The sequence below is a fragment of the Mustela putorius genome, unplaced genomic scaffold (genome assembly GCF_011764305.1).
Source record: "Mustela putorius furo isolate JIRA1106 unplaced genomic scaffold, ASM1176430v1.1 tig00003858_pilon_pilon_pilon, whole genome shotgun sequence".
Lineage (NCBI taxonomy): Eukaryota > Metazoa > Chordata > Mammalia > Carnivora > Mustelidae > Mustela > Mustela putorius.
Window position 1 is genome coordinate 10,959,456 of NW_025422010.1, and position 23,396 is coordinate 10,982,851.

The 23,396-nt window shown below is 46.3% G+C and overlaps 1 protein-coding gene across 1 annotated transcript in view; it reads left to right on the top strand.

The window, feature by feature from the left end:
- The window catches only part of LAMA1 (laminin subunit alpha 1), a 157,436-nt gene that overhangs the window by 81,709 nt on the left and 52,331 nt on the right, over positions 1 to 23,396 (top strand). The window contains exons 17-30 of the mRNA XM_004742732.3: positions 561 to 688; positions 2,187 to 2,273; positions 3,040 to 3,251; positions 8,978 to 9,084; positions 9,626 to 9,806; positions 10,401 to 10,537; positions 11,141 to 11,377; positions 12,719 to 12,862; positions 13,358 to 13,537; positions 15,172 to 15,357; positions 15,922 to 16,049; positions 16,701 to 16,821; positions 18,660 to 18,797; positions 23,234 to 23,355. Coding sequence (XP_004742789.1) covers positions 561 to 688; positions 2,187 to 2,273; positions 3,040 to 3,251; positions 8,978 to 9,084; positions 9,626 to 9,806; positions 10,401 to 10,537; positions 11,141 to 11,377; positions 12,719 to 12,862; positions 13,358 to 13,537; positions 15,172 to 15,357; positions 15,922 to 16,049; positions 16,701 to 16,821; positions 18,660 to 18,797; positions 23,234 to 23,355 — 2,108 coding nt within the window. The remainder of the gene's footprint in view (positions 1 to 560; positions 689 to 2,186; positions 2,274 to 3,039; positions 3,252 to 8,977; positions 9,085 to 9,625; positions 9,807 to 10,400; positions 10,538 to 11,140; positions 11,378 to 12,718; positions 12,863 to 13,357; positions 13,538 to 15,171; positions 15,358 to 15,921; positions 16,050 to 16,700; positions 16,822 to 18,659; positions 18,798 to 23,233; positions 23,356 to 23,396) is intronic.

Here is a 23,396-nt window from a genome sequence, read left to right on the forward strand (position 1 = left end):
GAAGCTTATATTTAGTAGCTATTTGAAGGGGTCTCCCGTGCAGATTTCTGGAGGTCTAATTCTGTGAAACTCCAATTCTCGGGCCAAATCCCTGCAGTTCCAGTCTCCCCAAACTCAGACCTCTGTCTCCTCAACTCAACAGGATGCCACACTCTGCTTGGGTCTCCCCCCTCCACGGCCCACTTATCAAGAGTCTCCAGAAAAAAGACATGAGATCCTGAGGTTTCATCCCATCACCTCCTTTCTTTCACCTCTGTTGCCTAGTGTCTAAAAGAAGTGGTTCAATATGTTTTGTTTCAGTTTTCTAGTTCTTTCCCACAGAAAGACAAGTCTCGTAGCAGTTACTCTGACATGGGCAGAAGGAAAAGCTTCCCACGTATATAGATTATATAATTTAAAATTTTGTATTAATCTAGAAACAGGCAGCCCTCATCATGTCACAGAGTTTGGTGATTTGTTGGAGCATTTTTTTCCCACCCTGACTTTAAGTTATTTTTTGATGAATCAGAGAATTGTTTAAGGAAGCCTGAACTGAGTCTTCTCTTCCTGCGTGTGTTTAGGCATGTGAGCATAACACAACCGGGGACCACTGTGAGCAGTGTGTGCCCGGCTTCTACGGGCTGCCTTCCCGAGGGACTCCGGGGGACTGCCAGCGGTGTGCCTGCCCCCTCACCACAGCCTCCAACAAGTAAGCACCCCCACCAGGGAAGCAGGCCTAGTGTGGCCAGAGAGTCCATTCAGATGTGCATGGATACATTCCGAGCAGGGTTTTGTGTGTGAGAAAAGTGTGCCTCCCAGGTGGTACTTAGTTAAGATTAAAGATGGAGGGGTGAATTCTCTCTTTCTAAAAAGAACAAGTTTGGCATACCAATTTATATAAGAAAGATCATGGGTTGGCAAGAAAACATGCATACTTCGGTTCCTCTTGGTCTAGTGTGGCTTGTTAACTCTTTCAGTGCCCATAGGCTAGGAGGTTTTCTCAAAGATTTTATTTATTTATTTGACAGAGAATGACACAGCGGAGAGAGGGAACACAAATAGGGGGTGTGGGAGAGGGAGATGCAGGCTTCCAGCTGAGCAGAGAGCCCGATGTGGGGTTCGAACTCAGGACCCTGAGATCATGACATGAGCCGAAGGCAGATGCTTAATTACTGAGCCACCCAGGCACCCTCAACCAATATTTATTGAGTGCCTACCGTACACTGAGTTATCATGGAAGGTACTCAAATATTGGAGGATTCATCCATGGCTGCTGGTCCCATGGGACCACCATGTGGTCCTGACTACCATCCACTCTCAGAGGAGTAGGAATCTGTCCAGAGTAACTCTGAGGAAGCCCCTGATCTGAGGCTTGAAGGATGGTCACAGGCAGGAGGAATGGAGCGTGCCAAGTCACGGCCGCATCAAAGAGCAGATCCCATTTGTGAAATCGCAGATGGTCCTAGAGCTCAGGACAGGAGGGGAGTGGGAAGGGTCAGTGATGCACAAGGCCTTGTTCGCCATGCTGGGCCCGGTGTGTCCACAGGCCTGGATCTGAAAGCTTATTTATCTCTCACTGGCTTACCCTTTAGGACTCTTCCTCCCTCAGCCCAGAGAACTCCCCCACGGGGATTTTTATTTGAAACCCCACTGTGTAAAGCAGATACAAAGAGGGCTACTCTGATGAAATCATAGTGGCCCCCATACCTCCCTTCAGAGGCCTCCCTAGACCCCAGGAGTAAAGGTTGAGGGGACCTTAGTGAGCAGTGGGGATCCTTTAGAGAATGTTCCCAGGCTGTCCCTTGTAAGCTTGAGCTCACTCCTGCCTGGCCAGTGTGGGCAGGACTCTGAGGCAGGCTGACCAGTGCCGGGGAACCCACAGACGGGAGCTCCGCTCAGCCGAGAAGAGTGTCAGAGAAGGCCTCCTGGAGGAGAGGGCAGCTGAGTTGGACACAAGGGATAAGGTGATTCCAGGCAGAGAGGAAAAGAAACACCCTCTGGGCTGAGGGACAAGCAAGAGTACGGACGGGGAGTGTCCAGTGCCCAGGAGAGAGGCTCATGAGGTGGGCTGCATGGCTGGGGGCCGGGGTTCTGGAGTGAAGTTCCATTGAACGTTCATAAGGAGTGGTAAAACACAAGGATTTTAAATGTTTAGAAATTCTGTGCCACCCATTGGAAAATTGTGTTCATTTGTCATGTTTTGACAGTTTCAGCCCTACCTGCCACCTTGAGAATGGGGACGAAGTAGTCTGTGACCAGTGTGCCCCGGGATACTCGGGAGCTTGGTGCGAGAGGTACTCTGTCGGCATCACTCAGCTGATTTCCAAAATCATATCAAACTTTTTTTTTAATTAAATATCAGTGATACATGTTTATTTTGATAAATAATAGATAAGTATGATTTTATATATATAGATATATCTAAGATATCTTAGATATCATAGCTAAGTATGATTTTAGAGTTTTGGTGTGTAATGATTATTTTGCATAATTATAGAGAAGACTGTTTGTTGATTAAAAAGCATGTGTGAAAACTCCCCGGGGGGGATTTTTTAAGAATAGCATTTGGGCTCCTTGAACTCACAGGAGTTCTCATCAGTAACAATAGAAAACAGCGAGGGGCCAGGGTTTACTATTCACACACTGAAATACCCCATTATTCTGGATAGTTCCATAGTAGGGGTGGTTTGATTTAATAGCTGTCTTCTGGCGCCTGAGAGCCCACGCTGTCTTTTCCCATGTGTCAGCCCCAGTGCCCAGCTCTGGCTGAGGTCCCTTGGAGAGCCACGTCACACCCGCGGCGTGCCGGTCCAGTTGGCCCCGGAGCTGAGGGCACATCCACTGGGATTTATGGCTCGTTCGGGGTACACTCTCTGTCTTCACAATGAGTGGATGCAATCTGGATGTCCAGACTGGGTGTTTGTTGCATGGCTTCCCAATCAGTCTTATGGAAAAAGAGTCCGTCTGGTTTACTAACCATTCAGAGCTTCCCTGGATGGCGGGGGTAATGTCTAGAGGAACTACATGCATTTGGATCCCTCTTTCAATACTTATATGCAGATGTGCAGACGGTTACTATGGAAACCCGACAGTCCCTGGGGAATCCTGTGTCCCCTGCAACTGCAGCGGCAATGTGAACCCCTTCGAGGAGGGTCATTGTGACTCCGTCACCGGAGAGTGCCTGAAATGCATTGGGAACACGGATGGCGCCCACTGCGAGAGGTGTGCTGACGGCTTCTATGGGGATGCTGTGACCGCCAAAAATTGTCGCGGTGAGTGTGGGGGCTGTCAAGTCAGAGTCCTTACTCATGGCCATGTGGCGTCTCCATCTACTTACATGCGTTGGAAAGGGCTCAGCATATGGGGTAACTTTATCCTGATTGGTGCTTGTGTTAATACCAGTGTAGACCCAAGACCTCACTCTTCCCCTTCCCGGTGTGCCCTGCCTTAGCTTGATCTGTTTCCTACAGAGCAGGTCAGGGGGGCCTGGAAAATATAGCAGGAAGGTGTCCTTCCACTGGGGTGGGGAAGTGGTACTTGATGGGGTGCTGACATGCTCCCCGGCACCGGGGAAGGCAGACTGAGCTTGAAGCCTGCAGTGTTTATGAGGGACAGGATCGGGGTCTCATGAGTCAGGTGGGATTTCAAGATACAGAGTGTGAAATGGGAAGGCTCTATGCTTGGAGTCTCACAGATCTGTTCCTGAACTACTGACTCTCACGTTGCCCCACAGGACTCTGCTTTCTTCCTTTCTGATGTTAGGGATCACTTAGAACCACTCACTGAAGACAGCAGGCTTTCCTGTACCCAAGATGACTAACTTGTAGCCTCAGGGCTGATATAGCCCTTGGATTTTTATGTACAGTTCTCGAAGGTGTGAAAGAGCAAAAATGGCAATTTTATATTATTTTAATAATTTCCTGCAAATACAAAGTTCTGACGTGCTATTACAGCAGGGAGACACAAGAGGGCACTAGTGATACAGAAAAGGTATTTTCCCAGGCATGCCTCCAGAGAGGGAAAAGGCTTTGTCACTATCGGCCCGTCGACTGGGTCTTGGTGGCACAGCCACCTTGATTGGTTATCACAGGAGCATAATTATGATAACTTGGTGTTTGTGTAAAGCTTCAAAGTTTACAGAATGCTTTCACTATACTCATGTGGTTCCTTTTCATCTTTATTGCAAACCTTGATGATTCATTTCTCTGTTCATTTCTTGTTTATTAAGCATTTGTTACTTCCCAAACACTGTCCTAAGGATCATCAGAGGAGTTGGAAAAATTATGGCCCAGGTCTATTGGGGAGGCAAAACACGCATGTGGATCTCAGGCTTTGGAGTCTGACTCATGTGGGTTAGAGCTGAGTTTTGGTCTGTGTGACCAGCTGTGTGACATTAGGCCAATGTATTAACCTCTCTGATCCACAATTTCCTCATAAAATGGACATAGTTTTGTGTATATATATATATATATATGCTTTACACACACACACACACACATATATGTGTATATATATATTAAGGCCTTTGTGAGGATTAATTGGGATAAAAATTTAAAGTTCTGGAAATGAAATAAATGACAGCTATTTTAAGTGCTAACAATAAAAACAGTGTTTTTAAAATTATTTTTCTATATTAATGCTGTCCAATAGAAATGTAAACGACACATATAATTTTAAAATTTCTAGTCACCACATTAATAACATGATACAGATGAAATGTACTGCAGCAATACATCTTATTTTACCCAATTATAAAAGTAATGTCATTTCGTCACATAATCAGATTTTTCAAGTATTATGAGATATTTGCTTTCCTTTTTAATGTTGAGTCTTCAAAATTCAGTGCATGTTTTATAGCCTATTTCAATTAGGATGTTAACCTTTCATAAGAAACCATTGATCTGTATTTCAATTACATAAAATTCATAGTTGCAAAAGAGAATTTACTTACCCAAGTTGTTCACATGTATTTAAAAGTTTTCATCATGACCAAAAAAATCATTCTCCTTTGTATTTGCATCTACATTGACAAAACTGCTTTGGTATTTTGTGTAGAAAGCAGATCTTGGTGATCAACCGAGGTGGGCCCGAGTTGTTGGCCCAGGTCTTAGTCTCAGTGACATCAGAGATCATGTTTGTCACATCAGCCTCATCTGCAGGGCTCAGGAGACCTGTGCCCGCCGTGTCAGGCCAATAGGACAGGCAGCTCTGCACGGTGATCAGTGACCATCCCTGGCATTTGCACAAAGCTCTGTAAGGGCCCAGAAGAGTGTGGGGCTGCCTCTGGAGTTAGTGCTGCTTGATGTGAGTCTTTCAGGATGAGTCTGAGATGTTTGGGTGGGCTGACAAGTGGTGGGAAAGTGTCATCTAGGCCTGAGGGGCAGAGTCTGGAAAGAGGGTGCTAGAATGTAAAAGGCGGGGTCAGGCCAGGGCAGGAGCCATGGCTGACAGGTATGGACAGTGCTGGCCTGCAGAGGCTGCGCCGTCTGTCCCCGACTCCAGGTCACTGGAATAGGGGCGGGGTCTGGCCAGATCTGTGTTGAGCCCTGGAACCCCTGCAGAGGACAGAGCAGACAAGGGGAGAGACACGGCCAGAAAAGAAACTTGCTGGGAAAGTTAATGAGGGCTTCCACTAGAGCTTTTGTCGTAGGGGTAAAAGGGAAGATACTAGAAACTCTCCAGGCTCCTGGGTGGCTGAGTCAGTTGAGCCTTAGCCTGTTGATTTTAGCTCAGGTCATGATCTGGGTTTGTGGGATCAAGCCCCACGTGGAGCCCTACATTGAGTCCCATGGCAGGCTCTGTGCTCAGTGGGGAGTCTCTTTGGGATTCTCTCTCTCCCTCCTTTTCCCTCTGCTCCTCCCTTTCTCTCTCTAATAGAGAAATCTTATCAAAAAAAGAAAGAAAGAAAAGAAAAGAAAAGAAAAAAAACTAGGAAATCTCTGTGTTGACTAGAAGGTGGGAGGGGGTGGTGTCGGGACAGGCAGGACTGGGGTCTGGACCCAGGTTGGTGGCCCAGGCAGCGGTGTGGTTACAGACTGACACTGTCCGGATTCTTTCTAGTCTCCACGCCTTTATAAGTTTTATTCTTTTCTCATTTCCTCTTCCCTGTCCCCCAGCTTTGATGAGATGAATTCTTGTTATTTCTGGATATTTCCCTAGAAATCCTCCAGGTCTATAATAGGATCCTCCTTACGGACTTCTTAGAGGCTCCGCATGTGAATCTATTCCTGTATTTTACTAGGTTAACCCCAGTGGAAGGGTCAGTATTCAATATTGCTGACATGGGAATTCCTAGGGGTTTTGCAGGGAGGCATTTATATATTCAGGCGTGCGGGAATCAGAGAAGAAAGAGAGCCTGGGGAGTCGTCAGCTTCGGTGTGGTAGTGGGATTCGTGTGTGTGGAACGGGTTTTCCAGGGCAGCATGGGAGCAACCGAGGGAGGGAGAGGCTGTAGGAACAGCTCAGCTATTCAAGGAAACTTATATGCATTAAGTTAAGCGGTTATAATTTTTATATTGTGGGGTTCTTAGGAGAATTAAGATACATGTGAAGCTCCTAGCAGTCAGTTACAAGCAACTACTTTAAATTAATATTATTTACAGCAAGAAATTTTTTTTTTAAAGATCTTTTAATTAGAGAGCATGAGCTGTTGGGGAGAGGGGCAGAGGGAGAAAGAAACAGACTCTCCACTGAACAGAGACACCCCCTGACCCTGCCATGTGGGGCTTGATCTCAGGATCCTGGGATCATGATCTGAGCTGAAGGCAGATGCTTAACCAACTGAGCCACCTGGGTGCCCCTAGAGCAAACAATTTTTTAGTAATAACTACTATTTACTGTTAGAATTGTTATCATAGAAAGACAACTACAAATAGCTGTGAGACATCATGTCTCTAAGGTGTAGATTTCACATTGAAAAAGAAAGAAGGTTATAGTGCTTTCTGTTTATAATGAAGTTTCAATGAAATATACTAGAACATGACCCAGGCACAAAGGGCCAGTGCAGGAAGTACAATTCGTTATCGTCAGTATTTTATGGTGATCACAGGGTGAGCATCGACTTTTCCCCAGAGGCAGGGGAAGAAGGAGGGTGAGACACAAGAAGGAGTGAGGAAACCAGAGGTCGTACCTCGCCTCAGTGAGAGCCAGGTTCGAAAAGGAAGGAGTGTCCATGGGCCCCATCTCTCAGGAAGACACAGCAAGTTGAAGACCCAGAATGAGCTGTTTGAATTTGCTCCTGCGAAGTCCGGGAGACTTCTCACGAGGAGCAGTCTTAGCAACCAAGAGGCAGGAGGGGAAGGTTGAATGGGAAGGTGCTGAAGGGAAGAGAGGGCGACAGGGACATGGGACCACGGACCGCTGTGTGTGTGTGTGTGTGTGTGTGTGTGTGTGTGTGCACATGTACGCACGTGAATAAATGTGTGTCTACCATTTTCTGCAGGAGACAACTGAGAATGGTTGGATGCTGAGGAGTGTTTGAAAATACAGGTTTTATTATTTAGGTATGGCAAGGCCAGCAGAGGCCAGGAGGAGGGGACACACCAAGGCCCTGGGGGCAGGGTGGGGGGGTTGGTATTCCGGAAGCACCCAGGTTGGCCAGGAGGGGAAATGTGAGCTAGAGCCTTTGTTGTGGTTTCCTCAGGAAGGAAAGGGCAAGGCAGGGTAAGCACGGTTAGGATTGGCTACTTGGAATCATTTCAGCAGGCTCCGGGGCAGAGGAGCTGTCCCTCATTGTCTGATGCGGGGCTTGGGGTGAGAGGTCAGGGGGATAGAGGAAGTGAAGCCCAAGTGAAGGAGAGGGCTCCTACGAAGGTGTTTGCGGGTGTGGGTTCTCGATGGGGTTGTTTGCCTATGAAAGGTGTCTGGCAGGCAAGCTGTTTACTTGCTCTAGAAATTGACTAGCCTTGGCTAGGGCAGTCTGTCCAGGGTCAGCAACGCACCCCCCTCCCACAGGAGCTGTGTTTAATGCAAAAGTGAGTTGAGTGTTCAAGGGTAAGCTAGAAGAATGGGCAGTGGTGAGTGGCTCTTGCCACTTGCCCTTGCCCAGCCTGGGGGGGGATTCCTAGATGATCCACCTATACCAGGGAACACCTCCGCAGGTGTCTTGGACACAGTCCCTGACGGAGGCAGAATTCCACTGCCTTTCTTCTGAAACTCAGCCTTCCAGCATCGACCACGATCCCCCGCCGATCACTGCGGGACAAAGTATGCTCGGCTTGAGAGAATTTGTGGAGTTTTCCTTTTCTTTTCTTATATCATTATAACATCTGAGAGAGTGTACATTTCTGGAGTCCAAGTGTTCAAAGACCATGCACATTTCTGGGGTATTTGGTCAAGAGCTTACTAGATATTTTCAATGAAGAACATATTGACAGCTGTGCTATAAATATCAATTAAACATTTCAGGAGCCATTAAGTTGTACCACTTTGCAAAGGTGGGGGGCTTCGTAGTTTTGAACATCAGCCTTATAACTGTAGGTAAAACTGAAATGTTTGGCTTGAAGGTGAGTATATTGGGGCTACAGGTGACTCGCGACTTAGAACAGGGAAATGTTTTACATTAAACTATGAAATGTAATATTAGCTATTTAGATTGTTATAACTGAGCTTTAAAATATTAAATACATGATCGGAATAAGACGAGAGGGCTAAATTGATTTTAAAATCTCCATTGTATGTTTTTTTATGAAGATTCATTGATAAACCTTGGTGGCTCATTTTTACAATTTCAAGGAATTCATGCAATTGGTTAAGATCATTTGCTAATTGTTATCTTAAGAGCCTCAGTGGTTTTTCTGTGAAATGGCTCCTTCCACCAACCCTGGGTTGGCTTACTCTTTGGAAAAACACTAAATTAACAGTTCTTGCAGAGTAACCTTTTCTTTTAGTTTTAGGATTTGAAACATGAATATTTAATGTTTTTCCTTCGGGGATCAAGGGATCTTACCACAACCACACCCAGAAATGGGCACAAATATGTCTCTTGTGTGTGTGTTAGCCTGCGAATGCCACAGGAAAGGCTCCCTTTCTGATGTCTGCCATCTGGAGACTGGACTCTGTGACTGCAAACCACATGTGACTGGACGGCAGTGTGACCAGTGCCTGGTAAGGAGCCTACTGGCCATTACAGACATTCACGTGTTTGTTGGTGATTTCTTTTCTTTTTTTTTTTTAAAGATTTTATTTATTTATTTGACAGAGGAGAGAGAGAGAGAGAGACATCACAAGTAGGCAGAGAGGCAGGCAAGGGTAGGAGGGAAGCAGACACCCTGCTGAGCAGAGAGCCCGATGTGGGGCTTGATTCCAAGACCCTGAGATCATGACCTGAGCCAAAGGCAGAGGCATAGCCCACTGAGCTGCCCAGGCGCCCTGTCAGCGATTTCTATAATTGATACCTTGACTTTGGTTCAAGTGGAATGCCCTTCAGGACTGCCAGAAAGAGCTACTGCCCTAAGCACGGCTGGTGATTGCCGGGTGTCCTGACTTACAGAGTCTGTATTCGGTTTACAAAGGACTAGAGTGATGTCATGACCACTCTTGGATTCTGTGAAACATTGACGTTTGATTGGGGAAACATGCTCGTAAGGATTCGTGGCTAACTAAAGTGTACTTTGGCTTCCACGCTCCTGCCCCCACTGTGCAACAGCCTGGCTATTACGGGTTGGACACGGGGCTCGGGTGCCTGCCTTGTGACTGCAACATGTCAGGCTCTGTGTCAGACAACTGCTCCGAGGATGGCCGGTGTCGCTGCGTCCCGGGCGTAGCTGGGGAGAAGTGCGACAGGTGTGCCCACGGATTCTACGCCTACCAGGATGGCGGCTGTACACGTGAGCTCTGGAATTCATTATTTGAGGCTTGATTGTGATTTCCAGACTTTTCTTTGAGCTCTCCTTTGACTTCCAGTTCTCTTAAGCCCCTTTACTTTTTCTCTTTTAACCTGGAGGATTTCCTATGGTTTTTTTTTTTTTTTTTTTTCTGTTTCCTGATCCCATGCTTAATTCGTCTGTCATCTCTGATCAGGCTTTACGAATTATGGGGACTTAGATTAATTACTTCAGTTAGCTCTGGTTACCTTATCTGTAGAAGAGAGAAGCTAATTATAATTTCCACCCAGAAGTTACTTTTCATGTGGGACATAAAGTCCTTACCACGGCATTTGGCACACAATCAATGCTCCGTAGTGCCTGTTTTACACCTGCTTCTGTTTCTCTGTCCCAATTACCCCTTTTGCAACCACATCTCTCCACAAGAAGGAAGAGCCCCCTCCCGAGAGACAGGGATAGGTGACCTTGGGAATCACGAGGTCTCTATTAGGAACTAGAAGAACAATTTAGATAGTGAATCCAAGGGAGCGAACCTGCGGCATCTGCTCTAACCCTGTCGATTGCACAGGGGTCCTGATGCGTGTGTCTCTGTTGTAGCCTGTGACTGCGCTCACACACAGCACACTTGTCACCCTGAATCGGGGGAGTGTATCTGCCCTCCTCATACTCGGGGCACCACCTGTGATGAATGTGAGGACGGATACTGGGGCCACGACCTCGAGCTCGGATGCCAGGTATGCACCACCCGTCGCTGGGAAGTACTTCACCAGGGCAAGGTTCACTCCTTCTCTTTCATCTGCGCCCTTGACCTACTGAACAGTTCTGTGGTTTCTGTTTAAAACTTAGTATGGGTCCAGGCAGCCAGGTGCCAGAAGCAGCCGCCTTAAAGCACATTATTCTATTTTCTCCAAGAACCCCACTGTGGAACTGATGGTTTAGAAACTTTATTTTAGTGCCCTTGACACAGACGCTGCCGTGGACATGATCTTCCAGGAGAAGGGCAGAAGTCATTTTCCTGGGGGGTTGAATCCAATCTGCAGCGGTTCTATTTTCAGGGTACCTTTCCTCAGTTGAACTTGGGTATAGTTTGTCTTTTGGAAACAGACTTGACTTGGATATGTAGGATGCTGCTGCTGGGTTGGGTGTGAGGTCACAGGGTCAGCCCTGTGTGCGTGTGCCCCAGGCTGGCAGCTGCTGCCTCCTGTTGGCTCATGGCAAAGTGAGTGGTGAAAGAAACCCCTGTGTTCAATGAAGTCCCCACAGTTACTGTTCTGTAACCTGTGTACATGATGCAAATATAAAAGGAGCCTTTTTATTAAGTGAGTTTGTTTTCCCAGGCCTGCAACTGTAGTGAGGTTGGGGCCTCCAGTCCCAGCTGCGATGTGCTCACTGGCCACTGCCGATGTAAGCCGGCCTTCGGCGGACCCAGCTGTCATCAGTGCTCCCTGGGGTACAGAGACTTTCCAGACTGTGTGGCCTGTGACTGTGACCTCCGAGGGACATTGGCGGACACCTGTGATGAGGAACGGGGTCTGTGCAACTGTGCAGCAGAAACCGGTAGCTGCTCCTGCAAGGTAACAGCCCCCTCTCTCACTCATCACTACGACTGTGGGGCTTTTAACTATTTAAATTAGGGGCGCCTGGGTGGCTCAGTCAGTTAAGCGTCTGCCTTCGGCTCAAGTCATGATCCTGAGGTCCTGGGATGGAGCCCCTCTTTGGGATCCCTGCTCAGCGGGGAGTCTGCTTCTCCCCCTGCTTCTGCATGCTCTCTCTGTCAAACAAATGAAATCTGTAACCATTTACATCAGCAGTTAGGTTTTAGACACTTTTCATAGTGAATCCTCACTACCTTCTGGGCTCAACCTTAAATTCTTGGTATGATCTTCTAGAACAATGGATGATTCTTTAAATGGAATTTTTACTGGTCGTTATGAGTGTCAGATGATAGACCTGAATGGAAAAATACTCTGAGTTTTCTGGCAGGTGTTCCAGGCGGCTGAGCAGCCTGTCTATCTTGGTTATACAAGTAAAATAGATAGCACGGGGCTTCAAGAAGATTTGTGATTCAGGGCACCTGGGTTAAGTGTCCGATCTTGATTTCAGCTCAGGTCATGATCTCAGGGTAGTAACACTGAGCCTCGGGCTGGGCTCCACTCTGGGCATGGAGCCTGGTTGGGATTCTCTCTCTTCCTCTGCTCCCTCCCCAAATTTTTAAAGTAATAAAATTAAATAAATAAAAGAAGATTTGTGATTTTCTAACTGGTAAGTAATTATTGTTTCATATGTACTGGCCAGGATGAAGGAAATTTGTGTTTTGTATTTTCCCGGCAGGTAAGATTTCAACCTCTTGTTTAATCCCGTGTATTTCCACTGGTTTCCCTGTTGTACTATGTTATTAGGAGGTAACTGGTTACCTCCGCCGGGGCTTTTCCAGGTGCCGGTGATACAGGAGAGAGAGAGAGTAGCGGGCTGCTTAGTGACTAGGGAGGAGGAAGGGAAACTCATGCAGATACTCTGTCCTGAGGGTAATGGCAACATCAGTGAACCTGTTTTGGGGCGACAGCAGCTTTCATTACAGAGATCAGAATGGGAGGGGCCTGCCTCAGTCATCACCTCCTCCTGACCCATTATTGGAGTCACCTGGGTCCTTGGGGTGGTGTCTCGGGTTTGCTCCAGGAGAGGCTCATCAGGGGCCCTATATATTCCCAAAGCATCCACGATGATTCTGATGAGTCACCCATGCCTGAGGGAGTGGATGTTCCTTGAGGTTAGGGCGCTTGCCTAGGGAAACAGCTGCTTTGGGGACGCTTGAGGGTCCAGAATTATTTTTGTGTTTCATTTCATTTCTGTTCAGAAGTCCCATATCTCTCTCTCTCTTTTCAGGTTAAAATAAATGAGTCTTGCTTTCTCTTTAGGAAAACGTGTTGGGTCTTCATTGCAGCGAGTGTCAAGCTGGGACCTATGCCCTCCGCGCCGATGACCCTCTGGGATGTACCCCCTGCTTCTGCTTCGGGCTGTCCCAAGTCTGCTCTGAGCTGGAGGGTTATGTGAGGACACCGGTAAGTTACACATGCGGGAAAATGTGCTAACGTGCTTTTTTAAACCCTCCCTCCCTGCGCCCCCTTACTTTAAATTTTGCTCTTAGAGCATCAGAAAGTCCAGGAAGCTAATTGGGTTCATTACGAATCTGAGCTCTGTCTCTGCCATCCGAGGAAATTAGTGAAGCTGGAGCTGAAGGCGCTCAGGGTCGCTCATGAGCTAATCTACCAAAACTTTCATTGGAGAGAAGCCAGAACTGCAACACACACCAGTTTCTTTCATGTAACCAAATCCTGCCCCAGCGGAGCAAGTTTGCCCCTCAGGGCAGTAGTGTAAAACACACACAGTTTTCCTCCAACCCAGGTGTTGGAGTTGGAAGGCTGGAAGATGTCTCTGGGACTCCCGTTTTAATACTGAAGCTACCCGGTCTGTGAAACCATAGTAGAATCTGATGAATCAAAGGTGAGGAGTAAACTCCGGCTCTCAGGTCTGTTTTTCTTCCCTTCCATGACCAGGTGACGCTGGGCTCAGGGCAGCCCCTCCTGCGCGTGGTCTCTCAGAGCAATCTCCAGGGCACGACTGAGGGGGTGTATTACCAGGCCCCTGATGTCCTCCTGGATGCCGTCACCGTCAGGCAGCACGTCCACGCAGAGCCGTTTTACTGGCGGCTGCCAGAGTGGTTCCAGGGAGACCAGGTGAGCTCCCCTCCCCCACCAGCCTAGAGCCAGTCCGCCTTTCCCGGAGGACACAGGTGTGGTTTGAAATCATGATGGACTGCGTCAGCCTACCCTTATACCAAGGTGGTTATTCCCTCTAAGTAGAGCTGGAGAAGCTTAATGCTTACAAAAATACCCCCAAATGTATATGGCTTTCAAATAATTTTTATTTGAAAGTCTTTGTCGGTGTTGGGGGGTGGAGATGCCCGGGTGACTCAGTTGGTTAAGCAGCTGCCTTCGGCTCAGGTCTTGATTCCAGGGTCCTGAGATCGAGGCCCCCACTAGGCTCCCTGCTCAGCAGAGAGCCTGCTTCTCCCTCTCCTTCTGCCTGCTGCTCTGCTTACTTGTGCTCTTTATCTCTGTCAAATAAAATCATCACAAAAATAATTAAAAAAAAATATATTTTAAGGCACCCGGCTAGCTCATACATGTATCTCCGAGTTGTGAGCTCGAGCCCCACATTGTGTGTAGAGATTACTTAAGAATAAAATCTTAAATTCTTTTAAAAATCAAATCCTATTATTTCTCTCCTTCCTCAAACAGTCCTTCAACAAATATTTTTCCTTTTTTATTAACATAAGTTCAAGCGCTGTGGTTCTTCTCAACAAATCGATATTCATTTAGGGGGAAAGTAAAAACCTGGTATAACAGACTATTAAAGGCACCACTTTGCTTAAATAAACACTGGCGCTCATGTGTGAAATCACCCAGATCTTTAAAATTTGCCAATATGTGTCCAACATTCCCATAACTCTAAGTCCTTTTAAATTCAAAGGAGCCTGAAAAGAATCAGGAGCATTACCCCACTGATATGTTACTTTGGCCATACCTCCATGGGTGCCATGGAGAGAAAGTTCTGGGAGGTGATCGCTGTGGCCTTGATGGGGTTGGGGACTTCACCGTGTATCCTCCTCCCCACACTCAGTGAGTTGTACACCTTAAATATGTACAGCTTTTTACATGCCAGACATGCCTCAACCAAAGTGTTCCTTTTTTTTTTTTTTAAGATTTTATTTATTTGACAGAGATCACAGGTAGGCAGAGAGGCAGGCAGAGAGAGAGGAAGAGAAGCAGGCTCCCTGCTGAGCAGAGAGCCCGATGTGGGGCTCCATCCCAGGACCCCGGGATCACGACCTGCGCCAAAGGCCGAGGCTTTAACCCACCGAGCCACTCAGGTGTCCCAACAAAAGTTTTCTTAAACTTTTTAAAACATCAGTTAAAAAAAAAAAAGCTATGGGTTGAGTCAACTTAAGAATCCATAATTAAAGGGGACGCCTGGGTGGCTCAGTTGGTTAAGCAGCTGCCTTCGGCTCAGGTCATGATCCCAGCGTCCTGGGATCAAGTCCCACATCAGGCTCCTTGCTTGGCAGGGAGCCTGCTTCTCCCTCTGCCTCTGCCTGCCATTCTGTCTGCCTGTGCTCGCTCTTGCTCGCTCTCTGACAAATAAGAATCCATAATTAAGTAGAATTAAAAAGTCTCAGATTCCAGACGACCGATTCCACCCATGTGATGCGTGTCTGGGACCCAGGATTTCTTGCAAATGGCAGCAGGCTTGTGAAGAAATAGTTTTAAGCCAGGGCCATGTCAGAACTCAACCGTTTACGACCCCTTAGCTCCTGGCCTACGGCGGCAGCCTGAAGTACAGCGTGGCCTTCTATTCTTCCGACGGCGTCGGCACCTTCAACCTTGAGCCCCAAGTGCTCATCAAAGGGGGCCGGACCAGAAAGCAGGTTATTTACGTGGACCTGCCCGCCCCGGAGAACGGAGTACGACAAGAGCAGCAAGTGGGAATGAAAGAGGTGAGGATGTCCTTTCCTACTGCACCCCTGGACGGGGCGACCTCCGCTCTGGGTGCGGGGGAATGGCAAAGCTGCTCGTAGCAGGGTGAGCTGGACCACCCGGGATCAGAATTCCAGGGGGCTTAGCAGGATTTGTAGAAACAATTCAAATTCCATATGCTCAAGAACCGTATGCTAGGCTTATGCTAACTTTCTGCGAATTGCATCCCAAATCCTTTACCCGTGGTGCACAAGTCTCCATCCGTGTGGAGGTCATGGTGTGAAGTCTCTGGGCTCGTGTGGACCTGGCCAGTGTGCACACACGCGCTCGCGCACTCACACGGACTCCGCGGACCGTGGGCCGTGTGACTGGCCCTGCGCAGGTGACGTGTGTCTGCTGCTACTCGAGGCTGGCACTGCTGTCCCCCACCCCCCGGGAGAGGACAGGAGAGCTTCCTTGGTTAGGCTTGCTCTTGTGCACAGGACCAGGCTCCCTCCCAGAGAAATTTATAAAAGAATCCCTAAATTCATAAGATTCTGACGATTTGTAACCTGGATGTAATTGAAGGTGTTTCTCCTCCACAGAACTTCTGGAAGTATTTTAACTCCGTTTCTGAAAAACCTGTCACACGCTCCGATTTCATGTCTGTCCTTAGCAACATTGAGTACATCCTCATCAAAGCATCTTACGGTCAAGGATTACAGCAAAGCAGGTACTCAGAACCTTCTAGAATGAAAAAAGCTTTTTTAAATTTGAAATCAGACGGAAGAGATTTGATTCACCCTTATTACTTCCTACCTTCACTAGTGTGTGTCTGTGTATACAAAAATATGTATACTTGGTTCCTCACCAAACTTTATTAAATATGAATATGAAATATGTGGAAAATGACCTAGATGATCCATCCTCCAATTAATGTGGACATAAAATATAAGCACATGAGATCTTAGATGAGGATTAAAATATAAATAAAACTAAACAAAAATTCTATTTTCTGCCCTTAAGTTTCAATAGCATTTCTTTGTCATGACACATCAAGAATGTGGTCACCTGCTCATTTAGTACTTATCCCATAAAGGAAGCTACTAGGTTATGGCCAAACTAGGACTTCAGTTGTTTCAGATGTGCTTTGTGGAATATTATTTTTAAGTCCTTACATGTCTGCGGGGGCCCAACACTGTGTAATGACAGGCCTAAGGTTCTCTTCCACGTTCCCTTTGTAATCGGGTAGCAGCTACTCCCAAACTGGCAGGAAAGCTCTGGTTTAATATATGTGCAAATTCATTACATAATGTGCCAGATTCCTAGAAAGTGTCTTTCACCATGTGAATGCTCCCTCTCACGCTTCTTAATGGTTTTACAGAATCTCAAATATTTCCATGGAGGTTGGTAGGAAGGCTGCAGATTCACCCCCGGGACAGGAGGTGGCGTCCCTCCTAGAGACCTGTCTCTGTCCTCCCGGCACGGCTGGATTCTCGTGTCAGGTAGGGAGACTGTGGTTCAAATCCATGACCTGTGGTGAGGTACTATATGTCGGCTAGTTGAATTTAAATTAAAAAATAAAATAAAATCCATTTCTTGTTTCGAACTGAAATAGGCTTGTTAGAGCAACTCCCAAGTGATGATCAGAGTTTGAATTATATAAGTGTTCTCTTAAAAAAAAAAAAAAAAACCTTAATTATGGCTATATATTGTATAAAAGTAAACTTTACTGCCCTAACCATTTTTAAGTGCATTGCTAGTAGGGCTAAATACATTCGCATTATTGTACAGACCTTTGTACCCCTTAAACTCAACCTCCGCAGTCTCCCGCCCCCACAGCTCCTGGCAATCACCATTGTGCTTTCCTAGTGAATCTGACTACTCTAGGTCCTTTATGTAAGTGGAATCCCGTAGTATTTCTCATAGATGCCTGGCTAGCCTAATGTCTTCAAGGTTCATCCATGTTGTAGCACATATCAGAATTTGCTTCCTTCTTAAGGCTGAATTACATCCCATTGTATGTATAGATCACATTTGGTTTGTTAATTCATCCATCGGTGGACACTTAAGTTGACTTTTTGCCTGTCATGAGTAATGCTGTCCTGAAAGGCTCTATGCAGGTATCTCTGAGACCCTGATTTCAGTTCTTTGGGGCTTATGCTCAAAAGAATTGCTAGGTCATGTGGTAATTTTGTTTTTAACTTTTTGAGTAACTGCCCTACTGCTTCCCACAGCACTGCCCCATTTTTTATATTCCTACCAGCAGTGCACGAGTCCACTTTTCCTACATCCTTGACAGCTCTGATTATTTTTTGATAGTAGTTATCTTAGCGGGTGTGAGGCGGTAGCTCATTGTAGTTTTGATTTGCATTTCCCTAATGATTTTGATGTTGAGCTTCTGTTCAGGGGCTTACCTGCCAATTGTATCTTCTTTGGAGAAATGTTTATTCAAGTTGCTGTACTGTGATTTATAAGAATAGCTATTTGATTTTCATCCCCTATTTCCTAGCACAGAGTTCTTAAATGCTTAGAATTTCCTAAGTGATGAGATCTATGAAGGTGTCTTTTCTTATGTTCACGAGGTGACTTTTGAAAAGTTCCTAGGTCATCTACGGAGGGAGGCTGGTCACCAAAAGAACCAACCATCAAGTTGGAGAACTTTTAGTCCTACCCCCGAACCTCAGGGGAGAGGGAAGGGGCTGGAGGTTTAATCAATAGCCAGGGGCCAGTGAGCTCCTCAATTATACTCCTATAAGGAAGAATCCATAAAAGCCAAAAGGATAGAGTTCAGAGAACTTCCTGGTTGGTGAACACGTGATGTGCCCGTGGAGAGGTCATGGGGGAGCTCCAAGGCCCCTTCCCGTTGCATCTGTTCCATCTGGTTATTCCTGAGTTACATCCTTTGATAGTAAACCAGTGACCTTGTACCTAGAATGTTTCTCTAAGTTCTGCACTCCACTTTAGCAAATTAATCAAACCCAAGGAGGGGGGCATTGGAACCTCCAACCTATAGCCAGTTGTCAGGAACACAAGTGACAATCTCGACTTGTGAGTGGTATCTGTAGTTGGGGGACAGGGCCAATCTTCTAGAACTGAACCCTTAACCTGTAAGATTGGATACTATCTTCAGGCAAGTAGTGTCAGAATTAAACTGTGGGATACCCAGCCAGTGTCCGAACATTGGTTGGTGTGTGTGGGGGAAAAACCCCCACAACAGAACTGGCCCCAGAATATATTGATCGTAAATGGCGATCAGAAGTGGAATTGGTGTCAGCTTCATTACAAGTCCTCTGTCCATTGTTTTAATCCTGCTTGTTGATTTCCTTTTGCCTGCATTCAGGACTGTGCACCCGGTTACTACAGGGAGAAGCTCCCGCAAGGCAGGAGCCGAGGACCCCACCCTTTGCTTGCCCCTTGCGTACCCTGCAGTTGCAACAACCACAGTGACACCTGTGACCCAGAAACTGGGAAGTGTCTGGTAGGTTTGTTGTGTGGGTTCTCAGAGGAGGCACTTGGCCTTTGAATTTCTGCTCCAGAGTCCTATGAAGTTCTTGGTTTAGAGAGAGCCTAAACTAACTGTAACGTTGTGTAAATTTCCTTCAGAAAGGTTCAGCGAAGAAGTCAGATGTTGTTAGTGCAAAATCTTTTGTAAGTCCTGGTTTCATGGATTTTTTTTTTTTTTGTGGGCATCAGTTTGGGAGTTAAGGGTGCTTGCAGTGTTGGTAAGAGTCAAACTAGAGGAGACCTTTATGTCCTAGAACTGGGTCACCTGGGGTCCTACAATGAGTTAATGCCCATGTTACGCATTTATTTCTGTCCTTGTATTTTTTTGAAAAATGCTTATTCTCTTGGATGTCTTAGTATGCATTTGCTTCTCAGCCACCTTTCTCTTATATAAAAACAAAATTCAAAATTTGAGGTTATCACTGGCTTTATTGAGTGATTCTTGAATTGGGCAGTATTCCATCTATCAAGCTAGAGGGGAGCTCCGAGGAGCTGTACAAAATGGAATTTTGGGGGGGGAAAAGGGGGGGCAAGGAAGTTATTAGTGAAAAGAAAAGATTGTTCTAGGCAAGATCACTTTCCCATAGAGGGGAGGGCAGGAGTCTGATTAGGTTTGGGACCTCCTCTTCCTTTTCAGGGAGGAAGGGCCCATGTGACAGGTTACCTCATTGATGCTGATCATAAAATTCCTGGCTGATTAAATGCATTTTGGGGGAAGGTTGAAACTGTAGTTAGGCTATGTAATAGCCCTGGTTTGGTGTCTTGGCCTAAGTGTTGCCGTGTCGGGCCTGTGGTTTTCTTTTTAATGCCCTACACCAAGATTGGCCTTAGAAACATAAGGAGAACTCTGATCACTGAAAAGGAACAAATGGTCCAGATGGAAATCTTGTCACCTTGACCAAGGCCCAGCTCTTGTGTCTGTAATTTTGATCAAGTTGACAAGGCCTTATTGATAACCTAGAATAATCTGATATTCTATACCTATTCTGGGAATTTTTTAAAAATAATAACTCTTGTAGAAACATTGGTTACTTGTATAAATTTGTGCCACCACTAACTCACCTCAGGTAAAATAACTCCATGAAGGGGAATGAGCTGCCCACCAAGAAAGACACACCTGAAGATTTACAGCTCCTGGGTGTTGCCTAGACACAAGGGAAGGGACGGGAGAATTAGGACAGCAGGCTCCCAACCCCCTGCAGCCCCTTTAAACCTGTCTTCTATTTGGATCATTTTTCATGTGTGGAATTGGAAGGTCATTTCCACAGGGAACGCTGCTGAACTACGGCAGAGCGCAGGTGAACTTAGAAACTGACGCACAGCATGGTTTTCCCCCATTAAAAAGATGTGTGTTAACCTTTGCTGACTCCATTATATCTGTGGAACTAAAGAATTATTCCAGTCATATCAGGTGAAGATGCAGATAGTTACAACACTATTAAAAAAAAAAAAAAACAAAACAAAACTGTACGCACTTTAATCAGCTCATGCTCCAGGCAAAAAGTCCTAATAGAGAAAATGAGAAAATCTCATTAAAGAATTTAAGGAAAATTGATTTCAGGCAACTGAAATCGAGATGCAATTAGCTGGGAAAGGTCCCTTGACCAGGCATGGGGACAAAGGTCTCATGGACGGTTAAAGGAGTCGATCAGTTCTTTTCACGCTGCATCTTTACGTGGTAGGCTATTTCAACAAGATTGAGTACTCCTAGGACGTTCAATTACTACCCTGCCTTTCCTAGCCCAAATCCACCAGAACAAAGTTCTTTACTTTTTTTTTTTTTTTTTTAAGATTTTATTTATTTGACAGACAATGAGAGAGGGAACACAAGCAGGGGGAGTGGGAGAGGGAGAAACAGGCTTCCCACCAAGCAGGCAACTGGATGTGGGGCTCGATCCCAGGACCCTGGGATCATAACCTGAGCTGAAGGCCAGATGCTTAATGACTGAGCCACCCAGGTGCCCCCAGATCAAAATTTTAAGATCAGCAGCTGACCTGTTTCGTACCCTAGAAACAACACAGCCTTCGTAACCCAGTGCAGGAAAGACTGTGGCAAGGAGTCTCTCTGGCATCAACAAAGAGCGCTTTTGGACAGCTCCCTCCTCTGCGGGGAGAGGTTGGCCAGGTGTTACCTGGAACGCATAAGCGCTGTCAGCTGGATCTGTTCAGTTTCACAGTACACCAGGATGGATACATCTGCTGCAAGACAGCTTAAGTCTGAACTGCAACATTCACGCCAAGCAGTAATTTAGTGAACATTTACACACCTCCTACCATGGGAAGCTCACTCCCACAGCAGCTCAACTCCTCTTTGGGCAGCCCTGATTATTCCTGGAATGGGTGCATTTTGAATCTTTGGAGCCACTGCAACAAACCTCTAGGTCAAGTTTATGCATGAAGAGTGGCAGTATCTTAGCTAGTAACTTACGAAATGGGTTAGAGCCCTCCTTCTCATAGCTGCAGGTCCTGAATCTTCAGCCCTCCTGGTCTGAAGGTTCTGAAGCTAAAAGAGCAAGTTTTTGTTGACATTTCCAAGATGAAATCTGCTTTGTTTATATATCTGATGGTTCAGTGGAAAGGTAGAATGCACGTACCATCCTGCGGTTAAAGTATCCTTCCCAGAGCCCAGCGCCTTTGCTCCAGGTGCGGAAGGGGCATCGCTCTCTGACACTAGGTGTGTCGTGAACGCAGCCCGCAGGTTTTGCCAGCCTGGTCACCACTGCCTCTTCATCTTGTGAGGTCTCTTTTGTGGTTTAGTGCAGCAGGGCACTTCCATTTGACAAAATCCCTTAAGCACCCCTTATGGATTATTACATAGGCGGGCATCAAGGCCATTTTGGATCTGATTTTGTCATTTAGCATGTAAGGTGTCCCTCCTCCCCTTCATGTCCCTGGGACTTGGAATTATCATAAAAATGATTGGTCAGAAGTGTGACCTGGAAAGGAATGAGGAGACTCAGGACAACCAAGATCCCCTGGGAGTTCCTATCCCCGAGTACCCGCTCCCAGGAGACACCACTTAATGGTTTTACAATTGAACGACTGGCACACCTATTCTGTGCACTCCCCACAGCAAGGAATTCATCCTGCAGGTTAGTGGACGTTAACAGGTTCTCATTTCCCGCCACCCTGGGGCAGCTTGCCTTCGGTCCTCTAGGATCAAGAAAGCCAGGAAGTCCACAATCCTTTGTGTATTTGGGGAGCGTTTGGTGCTAGAGTTGATGTTAGCAATGACAGCCAGGAAATCTGCTCAGTCCTCGCACATCTAATCTTCATCGGATTTGTATTGTATCATTAAATCAAGGATTGAGAGGCGCCTGGGTGGCTCAGTGGGTTAAAGCATCTGCCTTCAGCTCAGGTCATCACCCTGGCATCCTGGGATTGAGCCCCACATCAGGCTCTCTGCTCAGTGGGGAGCCTGCTTCCTCCTCTCTCTCTGCCTGCCTCTCTGCCTACTTGTGATCTCTGTCAAATAAATTTTTAAAAAATCTAAAATAAATAAAAGTAAAACAAATATTTAACACCTTTTAAGAGGTTGCAAATTTTATTTCTAAAGAGAGAGCACATTTAGGGCATGTGGATCCTAATAAAATCTACTTCCATCAGGTGAGATAGGAATGTAATTTTAAAACCAAAAATACTAGAATATTTTTTAATCAAAAGGAACTTAAAATAGTGTTTCAGATATATAAAAATGTGTCTTTCCATAGCCTCTCTCCCTGCCACGGATAGAGTGTCCTTTAGTTCGTCATTGTTACCTGTCTTTCTCTACTTACATCAGCCACAGAATGCAGTGCCCAAATGTCGACAAAAACTTGTTCTTTTAGCTTCAGGAACTTTTTTAATGGCAGGATCGTAGGACCTGTCATGGAAATGATGGCGTCCAATGTAACTAGAAATGGTTTGGTTATTGCAAAAATCTATTGGGGGTGCTGTAACACCTGGCATTTTCTTCCCTTTTCCTAAATCATCTGTTCACTTCTGTGCGTTCAGTGCCCCACATGTGATCAGTGAACCCCATGTGTGTACAAAACCGATGTGCTTCAAATCATTTGTTGCTAAATATTATAGATCCCTATTTTAAGGAACCGAAGGTTGGCTGCTTTTAGGAGCCCTCTGTGTGTGTATGTGTGTATAAAATATGTATTTTAGCCCTGTGTATATTTTCCATACAAAGACTGTATTAATTTCTAGACTGTATTATAATGAATGAAGGTCAGAGGTGTCAGTGTTTCCAGGATTTAAAAAATAGGAAGAATAAAATGCTCTCCCTTCTTTATTATTTAAAAAAAAAAAAAAAAGTGCTCCCTGATTTGAGCAGTGTGGCTTGCTTAAGCATTACCAGAGGTAAGGGTGATTTCTAAACAGCTTCCCATTCTTTTCCTCTCCTCTTGAAACCCGGGACTCCAGAACTGTAGGCACAGCACCGCCGGGGACCACTGCGATGTGTGCGCCCCTGGGTACTACGGGAAGGTGACCGGCTCCGTGGGTGACTGCTCTCCATGCGCCTGTCCCCGCAGCGGCCCCGCCAGGTGAGCCCACGCAGGTGCGCCTGCCCACCCTTGCTGGTCAA